This window comes from Chlorocebus sabaeus, chromosome 25 (genome assembly GCF_047675955.1).
Source record: "Chlorocebus sabaeus isolate Y175 chromosome 25, mChlSab1.0.hap1, whole genome shotgun sequence".
NCBI lineage: Eukaryota > Metazoa > Chordata > Mammalia > Primates > Cercopithecidae > Chlorocebus > Chlorocebus sabaeus.
The window spans coordinates 81222675-81249138 of NC_132928.1; the positions used below are offsets into that span (position 1 = coordinate 81222675).

The 26464-nt window shown below is 38.3% G+C and overlaps 1 protein-coding gene across 14 annotated transcripts in view; it reads left to right on the forward strand.

The window, feature by feature from the left end:
- SDCCAG8 (SHH signaling and ciliogenesis regulator SDCCAG8) overlaps positions 1-26464 on the forward strand; it is a 246249-nt gene that overhangs the window by 69766 nt on the left and 150019 nt on the right. For 13 of the 14 annotated variants that reach the window (XR_012091314.1, XM_007989963.3, XM_007989969.3 and 10 more), the window contains 3 exons: positions 3349-3501; positions 13534-13668; positions 16699-16815. Coding sequence is in view for 13 of the 14 variants with exons in the window: in XM_007989963.3 (XP_007988154.2) it covers positions 3349-3501; positions 13534-13668; positions 16699-16815 (405 nt within the window). In the remaining variant the exon portion in view is untranslated. Of the gene's footprint in view, positions 1-3348; positions 3502-13533; positions 13669-16698; positions 16816-17650; positions 19909-26464 lie in introns of those variants that run through there. The other variant, XM_073011886.1, reaches the window with a different exon arrangement.

A 26464-nucleotide genomic window follows, 5' to 3' on the forward strand; every position in this document is an offset into this window, starting at 1 on the left:
TTTTTGAAAATGTTTTGACTGCCTAAGATAGTAGTGCCTACCCTTTGGTTTAATAAAACCAGGACTGGGAATATCAAGTCCAATAAACTGTGTTTGAAAAAAAGGTTAATATGTCAACATAGAATGACCACAGCTAAAGAAATTTCCCAGAAAAGAAAATGTACCTTCAGGAATGAGTCTGCTGGATGGGGGGAATGTATAATTCCCCAACTTCCTAAGACTCAAGGAAAGGGCTGTGTTCAGGGAAGGGAGAGAAGCCAGGACTTGGGAACTACTGAGAGAAATGACAGCCGCAGGCCCCAAATTAACTTTGTCACCTGTAAAGATCTATCATTTAATGGCAATTGCCCGTGTATAGCATTCAGTTACTATAAAGATCCATCATTTGATGGTAGTTGACTTTTTACTGACTTAGCCTTTGAGAAGTCGGTTACTATGTCTTTACTGAATGGTTATGGGGTACTCAATCGACAGGGATTCTGGAAAATAGGAGAAGAAACTCTAGAATTAAGAGAAAGCTTTAATGGAAATAGTGTATAAATATTTGTTTACTACACCCAAATCTTTTAGTATGTGCGGTCCAGTTGAGAGAGTTATCTTTAGAAAGAATAAATCATTTTTCTGATTCCAAGTGTTACTACGCTTTTCTATTTTCTTCATTGTGACCAAGCATATATGTTAAAATTAAAGCAAATAGAAGTAAAAGCTATTTGTTTGTTTGTTTGTTTTTGAGACTAAGTCTCGCTCTGTCACTCAGGCTGGAGTGCAGCAGTGTGATCTCGGCTCACTGCAAGCTCTGCCTCCCGGGTTCAAGCCATTCTCCTGCCTCAGCCTCCCGAGTAGCTGGGACTACAGGCACCCACCACCATGCCTGGCTAGTTTTTTGTATTTTTAGTAGAGACAGAGTTTCACAGTGTTAGCCAGGATTGTGTCAATCTCCTGACCTCATGATCCGCCTGCCTTGGCCTCCCAAAGTGCTGGGATTAAAGGCGTGAGCCACCGCGCCTAGCCTTAAAAGCTATTTGATAATATGGAATTGTTGGTTACACGCTAAGAGACATCAATAACCAGTTTTTTGTTTGTTTGTTTGTTTTGTGTGTTTTTTGGGGACCAAGTCACGCTCTGTTGCCCAGGCTGGAGTGCAATGGCGCCATCTCGGCTCACTGCAACCTCCGCCTCCTGGGCTTAAGCAATTCTCCTGCCTCAGCCTCCCTAGTAGCTGGGACTACAGGCACGCACCACCATGCTCAGCTATTTTTCGTATTTTGGTAGAGACGGGGTTTCACCATGTTGGCCAGGCTGGTCTCAACCTCCTGACCTCAAGCAATCCACCTGCCTCAGCCTTCCAAAGTGCTGGGATTACAGGCATGAGCCACCGCGCCTGGCCAATAACCAGGTTTTAACCTAATATTTGTAATCAGTGTTGTGTTGCTCATTACTCATCCTCAACCATTGGTGGTGGCCAGTCCTAATAGAGAAAAGACCATCCACAAAACCAAGGCCTTAGCAGTGGTTTTGTTTACATGATTTTACAGCTTCTCACTTTGTGCTTTTCACTGTATCATCCTATCTTGGCATTACACCTCTTATCATGCTAGGATTATTTACTGTTGTTTGTTCCTTAGTTGATTGAGTTCTTTGAATTGATTCTGTAGGTGCCTTTCATGGTAGCCTGGTTTTAGATCTTCAGTCTCTTCCGCTGTTCCTATACTTAATGATGTTGACTCCTGAGTTTTTGTTCAGTTGAAAACTTTCTGATTGGGTATATTGGTTTATATTAAGTAAGCATTTTGTCTATTCATACCAGTAGTATTCATTATATCAGGGAGAGTTATGAACATTTACTAGATTCATGTGAAATATTTTTCGCAAGAGCAATTACATTTCGAATCACAAAAGTAACTAATTCATATTTCAAGCTCCAAGGGCTTAAATTATAGAAAAACTATGCCTTTTCATTCATTTTAATATCTAATTTAAAATTTCCTTTTCCAGGCATTCTCAGCTGGAATTTGGACTTGGGACTAACTCCCTAGAAGAATCATTTTTACTCATTGTATTTGTTTATTAGTTAATCTGAGACAATTGAATTTTACCTTTACATTTTATGCCTGGGAGCATAGAAACTTTTCAGAAAGACCAAAAGAAATTGGAGTTTAATGCTTTCCAGATGAAGAGATGAAAATTCACATATCCTAGATATTTATTGTCTGAATTTATTATAGCTTTCACCAGAGGGAAGCATAACTATGCATAAAACTTACAGTGCTTACTGAGGCCATTTCAGTCTCCATTAAAATCAAATGTGACTATGAAATTTATAATCATGTAGCATGTGAGTTATATGAGACCTGGGGTTCTTTCTACCATTTCAGGAGAAAAGAGAGGTTGTGTAAGGTGGATATCGTACATAAGGGCCACTGGAATAAGACTATAAGATGCTATAGTACCTTACTTTTATTAGGATTTTTTAAAATTGGGATTTTACTATGCAATCTGTGTATGTAACTAAATTACATTTGTACCCCATACATTTATACAAAAAAAGACCTCTTCAAATTGGGATTTTTGAAGTCATATTTTATTATTGGGTGTTATAAATAAAGATATTGTAAAAGTGACCAAAATGAAGTCAGAGAGTTTTTATTTCTGGAAATGCAGAGTGGGAAATTTACAGTAAAGGACAGTTATGAACTTTACCAGAAATGGAAGATCCTCATAAAACTAAGTAGTGGATACTGTCTTGAGTCTTTCCATTTAACTTATGATTATTACATAATTTTTACTTCAGTTGATGTTTAAGGGGAGTGAACTAAATTTTCTCTTGGTTATATTTAAGGAAACTTGATTATTATATAGTATTAAACAAAAGATGCCTGTGTGTAATGATATATTCAATATTTCATTGTAGTATTTTGATCTATCATTTGAAGTATTCCAATAATTTTTATCCATGAGCAAATAAGAAATGAGTTAAGTTGGATGCTTATGTATTTCTTGTAGTAGAAACATGATATGTAATTGAAAATATTTGAGCACTTAGTTTTCCTGGTTCCCTTTTTAAAAATTCTGACTCATCTGTGGCCTTCATCAAGGTTCATTACCTGAATTTTGTCATTGATTAATTAATATGCCTTTAATCATGAAAACTGAACTATGTCAATACATGTAACGTTTGGATACTCTCTTAGGTCAATAAGTGGTATTGATAAACAAATACAAAATTATTCTAATGGGCTTTATAGTGGATTTTAACTATTTTAAATATACTTAAAGCTTAATTATCTCATTTTCCCCATATTTTTTCCAAATTCTAAACTCCTCTTTCAATCTCTTCTATCCTGGCAGGCTTTAATCCAGTGTGACCAGTTGAGGAAGGAGCTGGAGAGGCAGGCGGAGCGACTTGAAAAAGAACTTGCATCTCAGCAAGAGAAAAGGGCCATTGAGAAAGACATGATGAAAAAGGAAATAACGAAAGAAAGGGAGTCCATGGGATCAAAGGTACTTAAGGACTCTGCTGTTATCCACATTGCAGAAGAAAGGTTTTTTATGATGCCACTGATGATTCCATAGGCTGGAGTTCTTGAATGAACCTTAAATTTTAAAATTGTTATTATGTAAGTAGTTAAATTTCTTATAATTTAGAGTTCATAAAAATGTTTTATCATTTCATATATTTCTCAATAGTTTGTGTTGATCTTTTCAGATAAAATAATCAGTTAAATTCCATAAAATGAAATTACAAAATTTACTGTAAATCCTGCCATTCTGTTGGATTCCCTCTGTCATGTTTCCCAGAGGCATGCTATGAAGATACCCAGATTTTATTTCAACCTTGGCTAAATCAAGGAGAGATGACTCCCCTGCTTTATCTCCTACCCCTAAATTAAACCTGCAGAAGATGAAAACACTTGTAAGAAACTGAGTAACCAAGAAAAAGTGATTATGCACTCTGTATGAAATCAGTTCTGACAAATTACATGATGAATAATGATGGTAACCAGATGAAGAGAGAAATTTGAGGCAAAAGGAACAGATAATATGAAATGAGCAGTCTTTGTAAAAGAGTTCACAAACTAGAATACAGAGTTGAGTGGGACCTAGCTTTAAAATTTCTAACTAGACTCGAATTGAGCAAGTTGTGGTCCATCAAGTAACCAAAACAACTGCGTTACATGTTTGTTTTTAAAAGTGGACTCACAGCTTGTACTCCAAATTCTGTGTTGTTGTAAGATTCCAGTGTATGATAATTAACTCATTCAATCAATATATACTGAGAATGTACTGTGTGCAAAGCAGTGTGGAGGCCTAAAGATATGTATAGAGAAAAATCACAACTTCTGCCCTGTGAGTTTTAAGTCTTAATAAGAGTAAACTGAGGCATTTTCTGTAAATGTCCTTGTCTTCTTATCCATTTTTTAAAATTGTGTCTGTCAAAACCCTACTACCTACCTTCTCTGCCCTGGATTGGTGATCTCAGCTGGTAAAAATCGCACAGCCTTGCAGATGACACAGCTGTAGACTCCAGGTCTTCCGCGTCCGTGGTTCTTTCAGTGCTTTCTAGCAGTCCTCTTATGCCTTCCTCTCTCTTCTTCATTCCACACTCAACAGATATTAACTGGAGGGGCTGGGAATGTTGTAGTCACAGGAACGATGCAGTTTCCTCATGAAGCTTACAAACTCGTAGGAGAAGTAGACATTACACAAATATTTTCATAGGTGAGTTTTAGATCATCATTGCGATAAAGTCATAAGGTTCAGTTTAGGATACCGTGGACTTGTGTAACAGGAATCTGACCTCGTCTAGGCAGTCACGAAAGACTTTCCTGAGAAAGAGATGTTGAAAATGAGACCTGAAAGCATTGATGAGTGATCAGGTGAAGAGGGGAAGAGGGTTTCAGGCCCAGGAAAATAACATATCCAAGACTCTGGACCTGGAAAGGATCGCACTTTCTAGGAATTTGGAGACGGCCCTGATGGCTGGAGCATAGAGAGAGAGGAGCAGAGTAGTGGGAATGAGTTTGGAGACTTATGTTGGGATGGAATCATGAATGGCTTTAAAATCCATATGAAGGATTTCAGTTTTGTCGAAAAAGGGATGGAAAGCCATTGAATGGCTTTGAATTTGTCAGTGTCACGATGCCATTTATATTTGAGAAAAATGGATTGGAAGGAGAAGCAGAATCGATGCCTGGAGATCAGCTGGAGGTGATTCTCGTAGTCCAGGTCTGGAAGTGGTTATTGCAGTCCCGGTCTGGAGGTGATTTTCGCGGTCCCGGTCTGGACATCACTTGTCCTCTCAAATTCTCTATAATACCACTTTTCCTCTTATTCTCAGCAGAGAGCCTTACTTCCCTAACACAGAAAATTAAAGCCACTGGGTGATGACCACCTTAACTATTTATCTTCCCCATGCCTTAAAATAAATTTTCACCTGTATTCCAACCCAGTCTGAATGGGAAAGGCCTCTTCCTAATCCTTTCTGCTTCCCATGGACGCCGTTTCCTTTACTCCCTCGAACTCATTCCATTTGTTCCCTCCACTTTTCTGAATCAATCTTTCCTTCACTACAGTCTCTTTCTTATCCTCAGGAAAATACTTTCAAATGTCTCTTACTGTTGAAATAAACAATCTTTCTTCTAATCTGTGGTTCTTAATTTTTGCTACACAAGAAGTTCTAAAAATCTGATTGTCCAAACAGTACCCCAAGCCCATCACATCAAAATGTCTGAGAGTAGCATCCAGGTGTCAGTATGTTTGAAACCCACCCAGGTGATTCCAACGTGCAGCCAAAGTTGGAAACCACTTCAGTAATTCCATCTCCCTCTTTGACTCTTTCTCTTAATAGTTGAGTTTCTTGAAAGATTTGTCCATACATGTTGTCTTTATTTTGTCAACTCTCACTTACTTCAACTTCCATGCCACAGCCAATGAAATTACCATTGCTATGTTCACTGAAGATCTGTTTGTGCTATATTTATTGATTTTTTTTCAGTTTTATTCTCCTTAAAAGATTCTCTTTCCTTTTATGATTTCTTTGAATTCAAATTCTTGATTTGGGAGAATGATGATGTGTGCTTTTTACATTACTCTGAGTTTAAAGTGCCTTTGAGGCAATAAAGGAGACACATCCAGAAAGCAGCTTGATAGGAGGTTCTAGAGTTTAGCAGGGAGCTAAAGATTTAGTTGTCTTTAGCAGTACTGTGGCTTGAGTTCCATGTATATATAGCCTTAGGACCTAAAGCTTCAGGACTAAAGCTATTTGATTTCTAAATCCTTAACTGTACACTGAGCTCCCAAACCAGCTTTACTTTCCACCTTCCCTATCCCAGTGAACCCACTGTTTATCCAGTTATCCAGCACAGAAATCTTGTCACCCTTTTCTCCCCCATCTTTCTCACCCCACACATCTCATCATCACCAGGCTCTATGACTTAAGCCCCTGAGCATTTACATTGCCCTGTCTCTCCATCCTACTGCTACCCATATCTCATCCTTGGATGGTTCCTGTAGCACCTGTGGTGTCCTTGCCTGCAGTCTCACCTCCTTCCTATCTGTTCTCCAAACCGCCGCTGGGATGATCTTTCTCAACATGTCAGGCTCTTGCTTTGAAATCCTTTCACGTCTCCCTGCAACCTTGGATGAAATTTAGAATCCTTTATCATAGCATGAAGACTCTACAATATTCTTCCTCTCTTTGGCTCTCAAGTCTTATGTTCCTTCATTTTTCTTCTTTGCACCCTCACCACACTGACCTACTTGTACTTCCCCAAGCATGTACATATGCCTATCTTCCATACTGTTTTTTTCAGTGCAGGATTTTGCGTATGCTTTGCCCCCTGCCTAGAGGAATCCTCCTCTGCCCTCTTTCACTGATTCTTCAGAGTTGTTTGTTTGTATTTGAGACAGGGTCTCACTCTATCACCCAGGCTGGAGCTCAGTGGGGTAATCACAGCTCACTTAGCCTCAGCCTCTTGAGCTCAGGTAATCTTCCCACCTCAGCTTTCCAGGTAGCTGGGACTACATAGGCGTGCCACCATGCCTCGCTAATTTTTTGTGTTTTTTGTAGAGACAGGTTTTTGCCATGTTGCCCAGGCTGCTCTCGAACTCCTAGGCTCAAGCAATCCACCCTCCTTGGCCACTCAAAGTGCTGGGATTGCAGGCGTGAGCACTGCGCCTGGCCCAAGAGTTTTTCTTGGTACCATCTCCTCTCAGTGCCTCCCATAACTGAATTGGGATAGTCTCCTGTGGGCTCCCATAACTCAATTCATTGCAAATTCATGTTGAATAGTTTGCTTCCCCTCGTTCAGTGAGTCCCTTGCATGTAACATCCTCAATGCCTGGCACATTCCTCTCATATAAAATGTGCTCAGTATATATTAGATGAATGAAGGAATGAATTACAAGGAAAAGAAAAAAGTCCCTATGCCATTGAGAAGTTATGACTAAAATGCTGAGAGTTCAGAGGGTCAGAACTGATTGTCTGCCAGAGATCGTGGAAGGCTTTGTGGAAAAGATGGCATTTTAATTGAGCTTCCAAGAATAGATGGGATTTAGAAACACAGAGTATGGGGGAAGGAACGCCACCTGTAACCAACATGAATAAGACATGGAAAGGAGATGAAGTTACGAATTGAGTGTTGTATAAGAGAGAATGGTATCAATAGCAAACACCAGCTATTGTTCACACCTAGGACATTTGTATTTTTTGGTTGTTTGCTGGAAACCATTTGCCTTGCTGAGTAGTTCTACTGTGTAGAAGTATGTTGATGAGAATTCCTGATAAGAAAGGAAAAACGAAGGCTGAAGTGTGCCTGGCAGTGTTCCAGGTACCTTCGTATGTAACAGAACCTCTCTCTTATGCTGACAGTTGTTTCATGAATAAAGGTGGTGATGGAAATGCAGCACAGTTTTTATTTATCATTTATTTATTTTTAACTTTTAGATTCAAGGGAGTACATGTGCAGGTTTTTTACTTGGTTATATTGCATGTTGCTGAGGTTTGGTTTACAAATTATCTTGTCACCCCCTACATGAACAGAGTACCCAATAGTTAGTTTTTCAACCCCTGCCCCGCTCCCTCCCTCTCCTCACCAGTCTTGCCCTGTTTCTGTTGTTGCTATCTTTATATCCGTGAGTACCTAATGCTTAGCTCCCACTTGTAAATGAGAACATGCAGTATTTGATTTTCTGTTCCTGCGTTAATTCACTTCAGACGATGGTCTCCAGTTTCATCCATGTTCCTGCCAAAGACCTGATTCCATTTTTTATGGCTGCGTAGTATTCAGTGGTGTATATGTACCACATTTTCTTTATCCAGTCCATTCTTGATGGGCACCTAGGTTGATTCCATGTCTTTGCTATTGTGAATGGTGCTGCAGTGAACATGTGAGTACGTGTGTCTTTTTGGTAAGACAATTTGTTTTCCTTTGAATATATACCCAGTAATGGGATTGCTGGTAGAATGGTAGTTCTCAGTTATTTGAGAAATTTCCAAACTGCTTTCCACTGTGGCTGAACTAATGTATATTCCACCAACAGAGCAGAAGTGTCCTTTTCTCTGTGGCTTCTCCACGGTCTGTTGTTTTTTGACTTTTGAATAACAGCCATTCTGACTGGTGTGAAATGGGATCTCATTGTGGTTTTGATTTGCATTTCTGTGATGATTAGTGTATTAGTCTGTTCTTGCACTGCTATAAAGAAATACCTGAAACTGGGTGATTTATAAAGAAAAGAGGTTTAATTGGTTGATGGTTCTGCAGGCTGAACAGGAAGAATGGCCGGGGAGGCCTCAGGAAACTTTCAGTCATGGTGGAAGGGAAGCAGGCATGTCTTCTGTGGTTGGAGCAGGAGGAAGAGAGAGCAAGGGGAGGTGCTACACACTTTTAAACAGCCACATCTTGTAAGAACTCACTATCATGAGAACAGCAAGGGGGAAACCCGCCCCTACGATTCAATCACCTCCCACCAGGCCCCGCCTCCAACATTGGGGACTACAGTGTGATATGAGATTTGGGCTGGGGCAGAAGTCAAAACCATATCATTCATGAGTGATCTTGAGCACTTTTTCATATGTTTGTTGGCCATTTGTGTATCTTCTTTTGAGAAGTGTCTGTTCATGTCTTTTGTTCATTTTTTAATGGGGTTGTTTTCTGCTCGTTCAATTGTTTACTTTCTTTTTTTTTTTTTTTTTTTTTTTTGAGGCGGAGTCTCGCTCTGTCGCCCAGGCTGGAGTGAGTGGCGCGATCTCGGCTCACTGCAAACTCCACCTCCCGGGTTCACACCATTCTCCTGCCTCAGCCTCCCGAGTAGCTGGGACTACAGGCGCCCGCCACCACGCCCGGCTAATTTTTTGTATTTTCGGTAGAGACAGGGTTTCACCGTGTTAGCCAGGATGGTCTCGATCTCCTGACCTCGTGATCCACCTGCCTCGGCCTCCCAAAGTGCTGGGATGACAGGCGTGAGCCACCACGCCCGGCCAATTGTTTACTTTCTTTATGGATTCTGGATATTAGACCTTTCTGTGATACATAATTTGTGACTATTTTCTCCCGTTCTGTAGGTTGTGTGTTTACTCTATTGATAGTTTCTTTTGCTGTGCAGAAGCTCTTCAATGTAATTAGGTTCCACTTGTCAATTTGTGGGTTTTGTTGCAATTTTTTTTGAGAAGTTAGTCATCAATTCTTTCCCAAGGCCCATGTAGGACTGAGTGTTGTATAAGAGAGAATGGTATCAATAGCAAACAGCAAACACCAAACAGCAAACAGCAAACCTAGCAAACACCAGAATATGGTGAAGGGTAAGAGCCCAGTTTCATTCTTCTGCATATGGCTAGCCAGCTATCCCAGCACCATTTATTGACTAGGGAATCCTTTCCCCATTGCACATTTTTGTCAAGTTTGTCGAAGATCAGATGGTTGTATGTGTGTGACTTTATTTCTAGGTCTGTATTCAATACCACACATTTCTCAACTAGAGTCATTGAAGATGCTTTTGTCCCTAGGAAGCCCTGACATTTGTCTCAAGATCCTGCTCTAAATAAAGATGTATGAATAAAGAGCTGACAGTGGTCCTAGCACTGAGGTTCCAGCTCTCATCAGGAAATGGCAGAAAATGGTTTTGAAGTAAAAGGATTTAGAGTTGAATCCAGCTTGACCTTTCTGTGACCTTGAACAATTCACTTAACCTCTCTAAGTTTCAGAGGAGTAAATGAAGTTAATACATCAAGAATTGATAGAATTAAGTGAGATAATGTTTAGAAAATATCTGATATAATGTCTAACTTACCATGGCCATTTAATAAATTTTAGCTTGTGGCTACCGTTTTAGAGAAAGAGAGAAGGAGCCTTATTGGATAGAATTCTTGGCCCTTCATGTTAGTAAAAGCAGACAGACTTCTATATAAAGCCCAGCTTTACCTTTTACTTATTAGTTTGAATGAACTTGAGCAAGTTACTTAGTTTTCTGAATCTCATTTTTTCAAATAAAATTAATTCGATATAATTCCTTCTCTAGGGGATTTATTTTTTATTTATTTATTAGAGACAGGGTCTCACTGTGTCACATAGGCTGGAATGCAGTGGTGTGATCATAGCTCATCATATCTTCCAACTACTTGGCTCAAGCAATCCCCCTGCCTCAGCTTCCTGAGTAGCTAAGACTACAGGCATGTGCCACTGTGCCCGGCTAGTTAAAAAAAAATTGTAGAAATGGGGTCTCATTATGTTGCCCAGGCTGATCTTGAATTCCTGGCCGTCCTCCTGCCTCAACCTCCAAAAGCTGTAGGATTCCAAGCATGAGCCACGCTGCCCGGCCTTTCTAAGGGGATTTAAAGAGAGAATGCATATCACACTGCCTGGCACAAGAACATAATGACTAACCAATTAATTATAACATTGTAAGTGCTAGGTAGTTAAAGTTAGTGCTAGAACAAGAACCTCTGCTTTCCTAACAGTAGGAATACTTGTGAAACTTACAGATTTTCTTTCTGTTTTTTTTTTTTTTTTAATTCCTCCCTTACTTTTCTTTTTTTAAAAAATTCCATTTGTGTGGGAAACTGTAGGAGAACAGATGCCTTCTACCTAGACAGGTTTGAATCATTCCCCATCAACAGTACTTGCTGTGAGTTTGTGTGTTATCTTCATTAATGGTCCTTGGTTGCACTGAGCACTCAGCTTTGTTAGTTCATTCAGTCATTGATCATTTATTTATTGAGCACCCCCTGAGGTCCACACATTTTCTCAATTGCTTTCCTTGACAGTATCCATTGTTAAAATCCTTAATTCTTATCTCTTGCATAGGGAGTACAGCTTCATACCATGTTCAATACACTAGGGACTGCTCTGCAGAAATTTCTATCAACCTCTCCCAACCTGGGTGTCCTTGTCTCTTCCTTGCCCCTGTCAAAGTTTAAAGGACTTACCTGATGTCAACGTCCTGGACATCCAGCAGTGTTGCAGCTGTGTCTGTGTTACTTCTGGCTCTGCAACAGATGTGGATGGAGAAGCTCCTGCCGTGTAATGTTGACTTCCAGATGGTGGGCGTGGGGAAAAAGAAGGTGTGACAACAGGAGGGGAGACCTCAGAAAGTGCGCGACAGGAGGTAGCAGACAGGTAGTGGGCAAAGTAAGGAAATGACGGGTGGCAGAGGGAGGAATCCTAAGGAACGGGAGAGATTTGTGACATGCCTTAGAAGAGAAATGGACTAGAATTTATAATTAGCAAAATAAAAGTATATTTACTTCAAAAACCATACAATGTTACGATGTTTACCGTCAGTTATGTATGTCCACATAAATAAGTAAAATATGATTTTTAGTAGCTGGTAATTGAAGTTTGTTGCTGTCATATGGTTCCAGAAAAGCTATAATTACACATTCATGATATGTGTACTCATGAACTCAAAATTTTAAATTAAGAAATTAAATTGATATTTTTGATTTGTTATATTTAACTTCTTTTCAACCTTAGGTTTATATTGTAATGTGCTCAAGAATATTTTTTTAGTTTGTTATTAGTAAAACTAATTGTATGTGAAAATTAGATTTGTAGACAATCCTTTGATGATAGGGACATCTAAACAACCATAAGTCAAATATACAATTCTCCACTACCTTCAGAAAAATTAATTAATATATCTGCCTAAATTATTTTCATAGGGTAAACTTTAGCTAGTTCTGTAGTTCAAAGGCAGACACCTGTCTTTGTTTGATTGATCTAGGGTCTTAATTTACTACAACTTTGGTTCAATGTTGATTTTGATTTTTATCATAGAATTTTAGTAATTGATTTAAGTTATAAAACTGAATTCACACCCATGTCAGCATACAATGGTAAATTTCAAACATCATTATTTAAAATGTGGGACCAGTTCTTGTTTTAACAGATAAAAATTGATAGATATTCCTATATATTTTGCTGCTTCTACATTTTAAAAACTGCCAGTACAGTAAGAAATTAAGAGCCTAGAAGAGCGACTTCCTGGAAAAGAACAAAACGTAATTAGAAACCAAAAGCTATAAAAGATAAATCTAAGATCTAGAAAGCATTTCTAATCTTGAGAAGAAAAACTGAGAACCTAATATCCTTAGAGTCCGTTGGAAAGCCATTTATTCTAATTATTTATTCATTCATCAAATATTTGGTACCTCTTGAGGAACTTCTACTCTAATGAAGAAACAGACAACTAAAAACAGTGGGATGAGTACTGTGGTCGAGGTACACAGAGGTCGTGGTGTGACGGAGGTATATATACTGAGATTGTAGGAGCACATGCCATAGTGATATTCAAAATATTAATCTCTACAGTGTGGGAAATAGTGAGAGTGGATACAGGCTATAAACAACAGGCATGACTGTTCCGGTGCACACTAGCTGAATATCAACCCTGAACATGGGAAGGGTCACCTATTTTGTGCTGGGAACTGGAGTCAAGGAAGACTTCCTAGAGGATTGGAGATAATGGCTGAGCTGAAACCTATAGGAGAAATGAGGGAGAACTAGATAATAGGGGCTCAGTTGGGGTTTTACCAACAAAGGGCACTGCACAGAGCCTCGTCTTTGTTGGTTTTGGGGGAAGGGTAGTGGGACCCACAGCAGACCAGTTGCTCTCTGTAAAGAACTTCCTCCCTAACTCTCCCCATCTGTCCTTTTATACCCTCCATGTGGAAGAAGGGTTTAAGAGTTGTCTGCTTCTGTATCTCCTCTGAATGTATCTGTGGCATGCTGTTTCATAACTTAATTGGGTGTTTGATATCTGTCACCTTAGGGTTTCAACCAACACCTTGTTTTTATCACCTTGTTATACATTTTTCAAAGTAAGGTTAGAGATCGGGGGATGAATAGGAGAGAAGTACATATTTCAGTTCACTGGGCATAGGTGAATAGAGGAAGGAGAAAAATGAACATACCCAATCCACAGAAAAATGGCTCACAGAGCCCAGTGACTATGCTGAGATGCTATTAATTCAAGAAAGTTTTGGTATTTGTTTTGTAAAATGACATTATTGTTTAGGACTTTTATTTTCCCTTACAGATGTTGATCTTGTCTCAGAATATTGCCCAACTGGAGGCCCAGGTGGAAAAGGTTACAAAGGAAAAGATTTCAGCTATGAATCAACTAGAGGAAATTCAAAGCCAGCTTGCTTCTCGGGAAATGGAGGTCACAAAGGTACGGAAAGAGATTTTAGTGTAATCGTTACTTAAGGAAATATTTTCTTTGAAAAATGTTTTCCTAATGTACAAAACTCTTACTGTTCTCAGGAGGAAGTTTGGAGTAGAAAAGTTTTGTGATTTCAAGAATGATAAAAGGCCACCTAACAGTTACTCAGCAAACATTCAGTTACTGTGTGCAGCCCCTTAATGGGTATTACATGTACAAGGATGAATTAGACACAAGTCACGGCCTTGAAGAGCTTAAGGGTTGAGTGGCGGAGACAGACTTACAAATAAATAAGAGTTATATTACTTCAATTATTGAATATTTGATAAATCTCATTTTTCTAAATTAATTAGCAGTACCTTGTTTTTACCATAGATAGCATAGGGTTGGTGTTTACAATAATTGCCAAAGACATATATTTACAACTTAAAAGGTATACTTGACATAAAAAAATCTTCCACTTCCTACTCCTTTTCAGACTTGGTCATTAAAATAAAGATTCTAATACTACATGATCTTATTGTATTGGTGCTTAAATTTATACTTGAAAATACTACATTGTCTGTGCTATGGGCGTCGCTGGTTCATGAATCAAGAACTAAAATGTTTAATAGTCTTTACTGGCAATGATTAAGATACATATTCTAAGAAATACTAGTAGTCCATCTAGACTTCAATAGTTAATTGCTTTAAAACAAAGAAACTGATAAAATCAATTTATTTTTTACCACTAAATATATAGATAATTTGCTTAAAATACTCCTTCCATGTTGCCTTTTATTCCTCCATGTATTTTCCAAAATTTTGACATATTTGTAATGCCATTGTTGCTGTGTAATTCAGTAATTAAAATTAATTTTAACATATATTAGGAAAGGGAGCCATTTTCTCCTTTTTCTTGAGTTTCTATAATTCTCCATTTGCTTTTTAAAATTCCTATTAGCTAATGTAAAAGTGTAAGACGCTCACATTTTTGTGTGGAGATAGGGTGGAAGTGAAGGAATTAGTTTAGAAGGATGGGAATGCTTAACCTAGATTTATAGGTGAAAGCTATGATAAGACAGTTTTCAGCTGTTAATAGAGAGGCAGCTTTCTGTTGAAGTCGGTACGGCAGAGAGAGAGTTCTCTGTCTCAAGAACTAGCTGAAAGGACATATGTATGCATCAGAAGAGTGATTAGACTAAATCGCCTTGAAGTTGCTTCCAACATGGAGATAATGTAGCTCTGGTTCAATTTAATGTGCTAATGTATTTGAAAAAGAATTTCAGTGTTGTGGATAAACGTAGCAAATGCTGAACTGAAAGTAGTAAAGCAGGGAACCGTAGGAGTAAAATGAAGGGATAAAATCATTTTAAATGTAACCTGATGCTTAAACAGTTTTTACCTAACAAGTTTGTATTGGTGTTGGGTTTTAAACATCATGGTTGTATAATCATTATCTTCTGACATTATCAATTCAGGGTTTTATTCCATTTTATTCATAGAAATAAATAGTAATAGTGAACAAATGAGAAAGAAAATAAAATATGGCTCCTCTCATTTTTTTTCCTGTCACTCTGAATTTGTAATTTTTATTTAGGCTTAAAATGAATAGTTTTTATAAATTTATAATTTTTGAAATGGGAAGAATAAACTCTCGCACACTGAAGGCATTTGAACTGTCAACAGAATTTTTAATAAGTTTGTTATTGTTCTAGCTTTCTGAGGGCCATTGGGGAGAAGCCTGTTGACTTTTTCTTCTGTCTTGTCACCATAGCTTTTAAACGTAGATTATTTTTAAAGTTACTTTTTAAGTTCTGTTTTGTTTATTTGGAGACAGGATCTTGTTGTATTGCGCAGGCTGAAGTGCAGTAGCTATTCACAGACAGTAGCACAGTGCATCGCAGTCCTGAGCTCCTGGGCTCAAGCCATCCCTCCGCCTCAGCCTCCAGAGGAACTGGGACTACAGGCATGCGCCACTATGCCCAGCTTAAATGCATACAGGTTTTATGCCTTAGTCTGTTCTGATACCTCAGTAATGATGAAACTGATTTCTAAAGTTTCCAAAATTGTTGTTTTTGGAGAAATACCAAATACTTGAAAAGTTTCAAGAAAGCATAACCATGAGATAATATATTAAGAGCCATATATTTGTAAATTAGAAGCCAGCTTAGCTGACTTCTACATTCACTGAACTTTCCATAGGTTCTCAGTTCTCTCAAAAGGCCCATAATCTGCTTGTTTAGATTTATCTGCTAATAACACCTTTCAAATATATTTCCGTGTCTGTAGCAGCCCTAGATTGGAAAAAATAAATAAAACAAAGTTCTTAGTGTTAAGTATAGAGGATGGTACGCAACACTTTTAAGATACCATGTATGTTCATTATTGATGCTATATTACAATTATTTCCTTTTATATTGAATGTTACAGCCGTAAGTGCATAGTCTGCTTAGTTCCAGTCTATGGTTTTTGCCAGAAAATCTTCCTTAACTTGAATACCTGGCATTGTGTATGATAAGATGACATCTGCAAGCCTTGCAGTCAATACTGGATACTACAGACCTAAATATCAATAGTATGTCTATCAGCAGACAAAAATTCCTGTATACGTTTCCTTTTAAAGAGCATAACTGATTAAATCTTTAAAAGAAAACTTTGTCAGATAGAGTGAATGTTTAACTGTATCAATGTGAATGAATAATAACATAGCTTAACATTTTAACTGCTAACTTTACCTATTTAAGGGTTAGATGATAGTGCATTTTGGTTGATAATATGCAATTGAAACCGTTATATAAAATAATCTTGGGCACATTACTTAAATTCCTTAGTTATGCATTTATTTATCTATAATTTCAAGTTGTTAGAATTAATAATCCCTGATGTTGCTTCTGAATCTTAACAGTCTACGTTGAGTATTCTAGTAGAAAATGGCATTCTTAGAAAAGTTTTGTTGTATTTTATCCATATGACCTCTAGGGGGCACCAAAGGATCTAATTGCAGGCATTGCCTGGAAGATTCCAGCAGGTAATCATCCAGTTTTTACAATCTAACAGGTGTGTGGAGAAATGCGCTATCAGCTGAATAAAGCCAACATGGAGAAGGATGAGGCAGAAAAGGAGCACAGAGAGTTCAGAGCAAAAACTAACAGGGATCTTGAAATTAAAGATCAGGTAAGAGAGGACACAGCATAATTGCAGCAATTATAGATATGAGTAACATTCTTTCTCAAGTTGATGTTGTTTTATTCCTAAGTTATTTATTTGTATTGTTTCTAACTAATGGGATGATCCAGTTTATACTGTTAGGAGAATTTCTTTTATAGTTGCCTAAAATTATCACCTTTCACATGAAATGGTGAGAATACAACAGCAGGCATACACAATTCCAATCTGACAGGTCATAAATATACATTTGGATATGTGTATCTATTACTTACAAAAGTAAAAAGAAATGTTCTAATGCACAGTTTGAACCTAAAATATACATACATAAAGTTCTTGAAAGATGCCAACTTGAATCCAATTTTAAATGAAAAAGTTTAAAATTCGTAAGATGAGATGAGTTGATATGTAAATATGTCAATCAAATTGATTGTTGGCAGAGTGAAACCAGTTTTAACTGAGATAACCATGAATACGTTTGTTCATGAAGCCTAAATACGGTGACATTAGAAATGTTAGTGGATAAAAGCTGCGTACTTTAATTTCAGTTTGAACAGATGTTTTATGTTATATCTTTATTGAGATGAAGTAGATACTCGAATTTTAGTTGACAACATGGTTAAAGTTTTTAGAGAGGCAGTTCTAATAGGCTGACTTTTGATTTTCTGTTTTTATGTTACAGTACAGGACCTTGAAGGTGTTCATTCTCTATGTTCAATGAAAGCAGGTTGTTTATTCAATGAAAATAATAAGACTGGGTTCTTAGGGTCAATAGTTTAAAATAATTGTTTTAGAATTTAGAAGGAGGTTGCTCCAAATAAATTTTTTTCAAATATGTTTCTAGTTCCAGGTTTTTCATCATATTTTCCAACGTATTTTCTCTTTTGAGCCAATGAAGTCTTTACAACAAATGATGCAAAGACAATTGGGAAAAGTATTGAAAACAAAAGTGATAATGAAGATTAATACAAAAAGCTTTTCAAGTTATAACTGAAATCCTTAGTACTAAATTAAAATCTTGGCAACCAAAGTAAAATTCTGCCTTTGAACCACTGTATTTGGTGTTGTGGTAATGAGTTTTAAATTTTCAGAAGACTTTTAATTATTAACATGTGCAAATAATGAAACATTTTATTTCATCCAGTTGGGGGCGTGCCTGATAGTGGAATGGAAAATGCTTTCTATCAGGGACTGAAGGCCTAGGTCTACTGAGTTTATCACAGATAACTTTTCTTTCCTAATATATTGTAATTTTTTTAAAGGAATCATATTGGCATACTTTTGGTCTTTTGTATTATTTGAGAGCATTTTGACAGCATAATATTTTGGACTAACTGGAAAAATACGTCAGGAAAGAGTCTCAGTTATTTAAAATTCCATTATAATTTTCTAGAGGAAAAAAAACCCATCAGGAACAATAAGAGTATAATATCACTTGTAAAGGAATAACTTGTTTAGAAGCATTTGCAATATTAGAAGTATTTACAATATTAAATCTCATTTTAATTAATCCGTGATGGTATGGAGGCTAAAGCTGCCAGATTTACAAGGAGCAGTTTTGATTTGTAAACATTTTCTGAGAACAGTAGTTTTCTGTCAATAGTAGTTTTCATAATGACATTTAGTGGTATGTTTTTAGATAGAGACTGCCTTTTTAGGAGAGTCACAGCTTTAGGAATAAGACCTCTGAACAGTTACAAGATGTTTGTGATGTGATGTGATGTGATGTGCTTGTTACCGTTTTTTTCCCAACAGAATGTGAGGAAATCTTATAGGTCCTCTTTTAACTATTTTGTATTGAACAGACAGTTTCAGAAAAGAAAGTAGTGGTGTCTCATTCCATGGATGATTTGGAGGAGCAAAGCAGCAATTGTTCTTTGGTCTTTCAGCCATGACCTGACCTTCTGTCTGTGAGACCAAAGAACTACTTTGCTTGGCCACCATCTGCACTCAAGAGAGAAATTTACATTTAACTTTTAAAAGCGGGGCATGTTGAGCATTTATCTGAAATGCCTACAATAATAGAAAGTAGATTAAATGTTGAAGTGTTGTGCATCTTACAATTCCGCATCACAAGCAGGCTATCTGTAGGTTTGCAAACAAGGTGTTCTTCATAATATAGTCATTTTATTCATGTTTTAGTTCATCTGACCACTTGATACATTTTTTAAGTAGGTGGGAAACTGTGAGATTGGAATGTGTGAGAACAAGAGCCTTTTTGATGTATACAAAATAGGGCAAATGGTTGACCACCAAAATAATTTTCCTTGTGACCTGAGCCTTGGCTCTGGCATAATTAGAAGGAAAGGTTAGGAGAGTAACAATGGCAGCCTCTTCCACCCACTTTCTTCTTTTCTTCGTTATATTGTGTCAGGAACCGATGGGCGGATTATCCCTCCCATCAACTCCTTTGTATCTCTTCAGCTTAGATAATTCCTGTCAGCCTCAGAGGATGCTTCTTGCACCAGAAAAAAAAAGGCATTTGGTATGAAGGAGAATGTGAAATATGCACTGTGATTTTTATTAGAAAATTTTTTAGGCAATGGTTATACACACACTCGATCAGGGGAATTTAAAAGCATATATGAGGGTACAGGGAATATTGTAATGGGTCCTCACATTTCCATCACCTACACTCATCATTTTTCCAATCCTCTTCCACAATCCTATTCCATCTACCTTACTTTTTTTCTCTCCACTTCTGTCCTCATCGTCACCTTCATCTTCTTTGTCGTGTTTTTTCTGTTCCACCTTCTCGTCTTCATCTTCTTCCTCTTCGTTTCTGTCTTCTTCTTCTACCTCTTTTTCTTCTTTTGCAGAAGTATTTTAAATGGATCTCAGACCTTATGTTATTGTACTCATAAATACCCATGTGGATCTATGAAGGATATTTTTACATACTATGTCATTATCATACCTACCAATGTTAACAATACTTCTTTAATATCAAATAACACCCAGCCTATATTCACATTTCTTTGTCTCAAAAATGTTTCTTTTACAGTTGGTTTATTCAAATTAGGAAAACAAGTATGTTTTTGTGTGTTAGAATGATCTGGTGTTACCCTTTTTAATAGGAAATAAACAGAACTCTTAGTAAAATTTCATCTTTCTTTGTTGTTGTCTGTTACATTTTGTACATAATATTTTGATTGTGCTTTATTTTTATAAAATGGCTCATTATCATTCTAAAGAGGCATAAATTAATCCTACAGCAAACTATTTGAAGGAAATGGCTACCACGCAGCATTCCTGATAATCACATCCCAAAAGGAGCTTCCTAGCATTTGAAACCCCAAATTCATCATTAATTTCAGAGCCTTGTATTTAAGATTTGGAAATGTTGCAGGAAGCGCTAACATTGCACGGATGAGCTGACCTGAAATCAGTGATGCATACATAGAGTTTTTTGTCAATTTCCCTTTTGGTAAATGAATCTCAGAAAATGATTCTTTATAGCCCCTAACCTTTGATTAGGACCCAGTGCAAAGTGAAAATACAAGACCCTTTTGTTCAGAAAGCAGGAAAGAAGTGATAGTAAAAAGAACTAAAATATAAAATATTTTCCTTTCTTCTTCAGTCTGTCTGTTCTTGCCCCTCCTCCCTCACTAACCCAGGCTGGACATGGCTCTTTTTATTTGCTATTTGATGTTAGGCTTCTTCAGCATAGGGATGATAGTTATGGGGGAGTGCAGACCCCACAGGTGCCCGTGACTGGGTGTGCACATGTGGCCTGTCAGCTTCTGGGTTCTTCTTTCCTCTAGCCACAGGATCTACACCATGTCCCAGCATAGAGCAGGGGGGTCATTCTCCCCCCCCCCGCAAGGAAGTCAGACAGGTGACCCCTGAGAGACTGCAGTCTCCATATTGCAACACATTTGCTGTCTGGATCAGGGATGGGTAAGAGGCTCTGCACAGAATCCACTGAGTGTGCTGTGGTACTGCCAGCTTGGGGCGGGAATTCTTACCTCCCTGTCCGGCTCTAAGATGCCAGGGATGGGCACACTTGACTCAGTCCTCTCTAAACACACACTCAGGATTCTGCCAGGGGCAAAAGACACAGCAGAACACACACCTCCCCCAGTGACATGCCCTGGTCCCACCCTGGGTGGAGGACCCCACCCCAGCAGCAGGGCAGGGCGGGATAAAGGAAGCTAGAGAGGAGTATATTTCTGAGAGCTGCCTAGGGCTGCACTGAGGCAGTGGAAAGATGAGACTAGATATAGGAGTTCAGTCTCCATTGTTCCGTCAGAGTACACCTACAAAACACAATTCTAGGGGGGCAGTGGCTCACACCTGTAATCCCAGCACTTTGGGAGGCCGAGGTGGGCGGATCACCCGAGGTCGGGAGTTTGAGACCAGTCTGACCAACATGGAGAAACCCTGTCTCTACTAAAAATACACACACACAAAAAAAATTAGCTGGGCATGATGGTGCATGCCTGTAATCCCAGCTACTCAGGAGGGTGAGGCAGGAGAATCGCTTGAACCCGGAAGCAGAGGTTGCGGTGAGCTGAGATCGTGCCATTGCGCTCCAGCCTGGGCAACAAGAGTCAAACTCTGTTTTGGAAAACAAAAACAAAAAAAACCACAATTCTAAGATAAAATTGCTGATAATTTCAAGACATTGACCACAGAGTGTTAAACTGCAAGTCTAAGCTCCCTTTGAAACAGCACGTGTGACTGCACTGGTCACGTGCCCAAGAAACTGCCATGACCAGGGGGTTGGGCAAATGGAGATTTTGCATACTAATATGTGTGTATATACCCCACTTACATATACAGACACGTATGCATATTCAATATGCTAATGTGCCCAGTATTCATAAAAAAGTGTTAGCCAACTACAGCTCATAGGTCAAATCTGGCCTGCTAGCTGTGTTACAAATAAAGTTTTATTGGAACTCGGCCATATCTACTCATTTCTATATTGCCTATTGCTACTTCCTGCAACAACAGCAGACTTGAGGAGCTGTAGTAGAGACCATATAGCCCACAAAGCCTGAAATATTTACTGTCTGACCCTTTACAGAAAAAGTTGTCAATCCCTACCTTGAGTATAGAAATACAACTGTATTTTTTAAGTTTCCTCTGAGTTACTAGGATGCTGAGCTTTGAGTTTGAAGACCCATGTGTCTTAAATAATAACAATGGTTTTAGAGTATTTTGCAGTACAACAAATGGGCCACATCTTTGGTCTCTTAAAAATCTAATGGCATTACCAAGTGAGTGTATCACTGATAATCATGGCATTCTCTTATTAGTGTCACATGACTTACTAGTAGCTTGGATGGGAGTGTAAATACAGTATTATTTTATATTTTATATTTACAATTTTGTTTTTAGGTTGGTTGTAATTTTATTTTTCAGAGATAAGGCTGATATAGAAAGCTTTTTTTTTTTTTTTTTTTTTTTTTTTTACTGGTATTGTATAAATTATAATTTTGGAGTTGTGGCTACTATTGAGTAGAAAACATCAAGTTTGAAATGACTTTAATGGAGCAATCAAAGCAAATATTCAGGGTGGGGTATCTCTACAAAAGAAATAGATCCAAAAATTTTGGCCGGAAAAATGAGGGCAAAAAAAGGATTTGAGGGTTGCTCATATCTACGGCAGTGATTCAGCACTTGGACACTGACATGAAGGATGGAGTGTAGCAACACAGAAATTATCGCCTAAATTCAGTTGAACTAACTAGACTGTTGGAAGAAGTGCATCTATATTGTATGGCTTTGTGTAAGGAGAAGAAGGCCTGCCTCTAAGCCCTAAAAGTCAGTCCTTTTTTCTTTCTTTTTTTTTTTTTTTGAGACGGAGTCTCATACTGTCGCCCAGGCTGGAGTGCAGTGGTGAGATCTTGGCTCACTGCAACCTCTGCCTCCCAGGTTCTAGCAATTCTCCTGCCTCAGCCTCCCGAGTAGCTGGGACTATGGGAGTACGCCACCATGCCCGGCTATTTTGTTGTTGTTGTTGTTGTTGTTTTTTAGTAGGGACAGGATTTTACCATGTTGCCCAGGCTGGTCTTGAACTCTTGAGCTCAGGCAATCCACCTGCCTCGGCTTCCCAAAGTGCTGAGATTACAGACGTGAGCCACCACTCCTGGCCTAAGTCAGTCCTTTTTAAATTTAGAGAAATATAAAAGCAATAAAGAAAAGTTGAAGAATCATACCTTTTGCTTAGAGAAGACTTCAACATTGCTTCACGTCTTCAAGGATTTGACAGATTATTTCAAGGAAAAAGTTAAACACCTGATTTGAGTCTTCAATATGGACAGAACAAGAACAAAGGGATTTAACTACAGCAACTACAAATCACAATAGCCTGAGACAAGAATTTTCTGACAGTAAGAAGATTGAAATTGCTGCAACAGGCCATGGAACCTTTTCCCTGGAATTTTTAGTTTTAAATAGTAGCAGCAATGTGATTTACCCGAAGACCCAGCTGATGGACCTCTGAGGTCCAGTCTTCTATTTGATTCTGGAAGCGTCCTAGAAAGACATTGTTGTGTCTTTTAAAAGTGGATAACAGCAGTGTTAGTCTTTTCTACTTGAAACCTAGCACTTACAGATTACAGTAAAATCCTCTTCCGTTCTATCCTCTGCTTTGTGTCTGTAAAGCTATGTACTCTTTTTCAGAAGGTTTTTGGGGAATATGCTAAGATAATGGATGACTTCTCAAGAGCCAGACTTCAGAAACTTATCCAAGTACCACCTGCAGTCTCACTTCTCCCTCTACAAAATGACTGGGAGAAGGGCCATTTGGGCCTGCCTTTGGTACATGTAATCACTCGGTCCTGGTGATGACAGAGTTGCTCTCCAGTATTCTTCACACCCTCTTTCAGTCTGTAGGCTTAGCACATTCTTGTCCCTGCTCCTCACGAAGACAACAGCAGTTCCAGAGGGCTTGGCTTACCCAGACCAGTATGCTAGGCACTGTGGGGGTAATAACTAGGAGACCCAGATCCTACCCGTAGGGAGTTTATATTCTAGTTGAGGAGTCAGAGTACACATTCGAACATGCCTTAAGAATACTTGCAAAGCAGCATATCGACAAGTGCAAATTAATGTAGTGTGAACTTCATGCTGGCTACAGCCCATGAGAGGGAGAATCTGGTTCCATGTGTGTGATGCAATAAAGCTTTTTTATAGCATCTTCTCCTAAGTATGCCCTAAAGCATTGTTCAGCATACTTAGATAAATTTGTGTTCTTATCACAGCCTAATCAAGAATTCTGAGAAAATTCTTCAGCCTCACATATGTCTAATAAATCAGCCTCTTTTGTTCTTATCCTGGATGATGCTTGAATGGGACAAGTAGGATTTATTGGATTATGCAAATAATTTAAAATATGTTCATTTAATAAAAGTCTAAGTTATTGATTGAACTTATTTTTCTAAAACACTGTGCTGAATTACTTTCTTCATTTAAAATCATCACATTTTGGTAAAATCACAAAATTAGCAGTAAAAAATATAATTCAATTTTTCTGTCTAAAGGAGCAGTTCCAAATCAATCCAGCGAATAATACCGAGTTGGAGATCATTGGGGCATTTAACATTTAGTCACTTTGTTAATGATTTAGGCAGTTGTTTTCTGAGGCTGTGTAAGTATACCTCATTCATACACTGTGCTTTCAATTAACATGCTCAAAAAAGAATCTATTAATTTCTACTTGTCATTTGATTTTCCAACAAAGATGATAATGCTATTCAACGTAATAATTTTTTTTAAAAAAATCAAATGTATAAGCAGAGACAATACATCTGAAAATAGCAATTTAGGTATATTTAGAGGATAAGAGTACAAATAGCAAACAAAACCAGCTTTCTTAGAAATAATATGCTTTATAGGAGAAACATTAAGAAATAAATGTTTGCCTTTGGATGGAAGTAGAAAACTGTAAACTGGACTCTAAGAATATTCCTGTGTGCCCTGAAGAAATATAATGTTTGCTCTATTTTCAGTTTCAGTGGATGACATGTATTTTGGTTCTTTGAACATTTTTTTTGCATGCTTGTTTTGACTGTAAAAGTTGACTCACCAGCCAACTGCCAACTTTGCAAAGTGCCTTCTCAGGTACCAACTCTGCAGTCTGGTAGCTACCAGGTAGTGGCAGTTATTTGAATGTGTCCATGCAGGCCAACAAGCTGAGAGACATTAGAGAGAAGACAACTACATATGCTTGCTTTTTGTTTATAGTCCAGAAATATTAGTACTAATATCCAATATGAATATTACTAATTACTACATATGTATACATTTAAAAACATTTATTGGCCGGGCGCGGTGGCTCAAGCCTGTAATCCCAGCACTTTGGGAGGCCGAGACGGGTGGATCACGAGGTCAGGAGATCGAGACCATCCTGGCTAACACGGTGAAACCCCGTCTCTACTAAAAAGTACAAAAAACTAGCCGGGCGAGGTGGCGGCGCCTGTAGTCCCAGCTACTCGGGAGGCTGAGGCAGGAGAATGGCGTAAACCCGGGAGACGGAGCTTGCGGTGAACAGAGATCCGGCCACTGCACTCCAGCCTGGGTGACAGAGCCAGACTCCGTCTCAAAAAAAAAAAAAAAAAAAAAAAACATTTATTGTATAAACATAACCACATTAACAGAAGCCAGTGATTCCATCACCCAACAGTGCAAATTGTTTTTATTTTTCTGTTTTACCTTCCACTTTGTGTACATATGTATCTATAATATTTGCAAATATAAATAGATTCTAGTTTTGGTTTTTGCATTTTTCATTTAACATTATCTTAACGATTTTTTCTGTGTTGCTCCTTATTCTTCATAGTGATCACTTTACTGTGGCCATTTACATGTACATTTAAGGGAAAATGATAGTAAGTTAGACTTTGAGAACAGCCACTATGACAGATTTAGAGCCCTTTTGCCCTAAACTTCGTATGTTGCTTTAATTCAATAACCATATATTATGTACACTCTACTTGGCTGTAATCAATTTCTGTCAGAAAGGAGTATGTCAGCCAGGTATGCCAATAAATGTATGTCAAAGAGAACATAGTAACTATCAGCCAAATGCAAAAGGCATGGGAATTTGGGAGGGAAAGATAACATCCTTGCAGGATGGTTAGAATGTTGCCCAGGGCCAGACATGGTGGCTCATGCCTGTAATCCCAGCACTTTAGGAGGTCAAGGTGAGCAGATCACTTGAGGTCAGGAGTTCAAGACCAGCCTGGCCAACATGGTGAAACCCCGCATCTACTAAAAATACAAGAATTAGCTGAGCATGGTGGTGTGCGCCTGTAATCCCAGCTACTCGGGAGACTGAGGAAGGAGAATTGCTCGAACCCAGGAAGCGGAGGTTGCAGTGAGCTGAGATTGCACCACTGCCCTCCAGCCTGGGCAACAGAGCGAGACTCCATCTCGAAAAAAGAAAAAAAAATGTTGCCCAGCATGGACAAAAGAAGAAGTTTATTTGGTTAGAAGTTTCAACATGGCAGCTTGAGGAAAGGAATGGGGGTGAGAAAGGAGGGTGCACTCAAGACATATGTGTCTTTTGATTCCATAGCATTGTTGTATAACTGACCTCCATATTTCAAGGGCCACTTCTCTGCTATAATAGATTGCCCATAGAAAAAGGGTTTCAGTAATACTCAGAATCCCAATATAATTGTCTACTTATAATATACTGCATGCC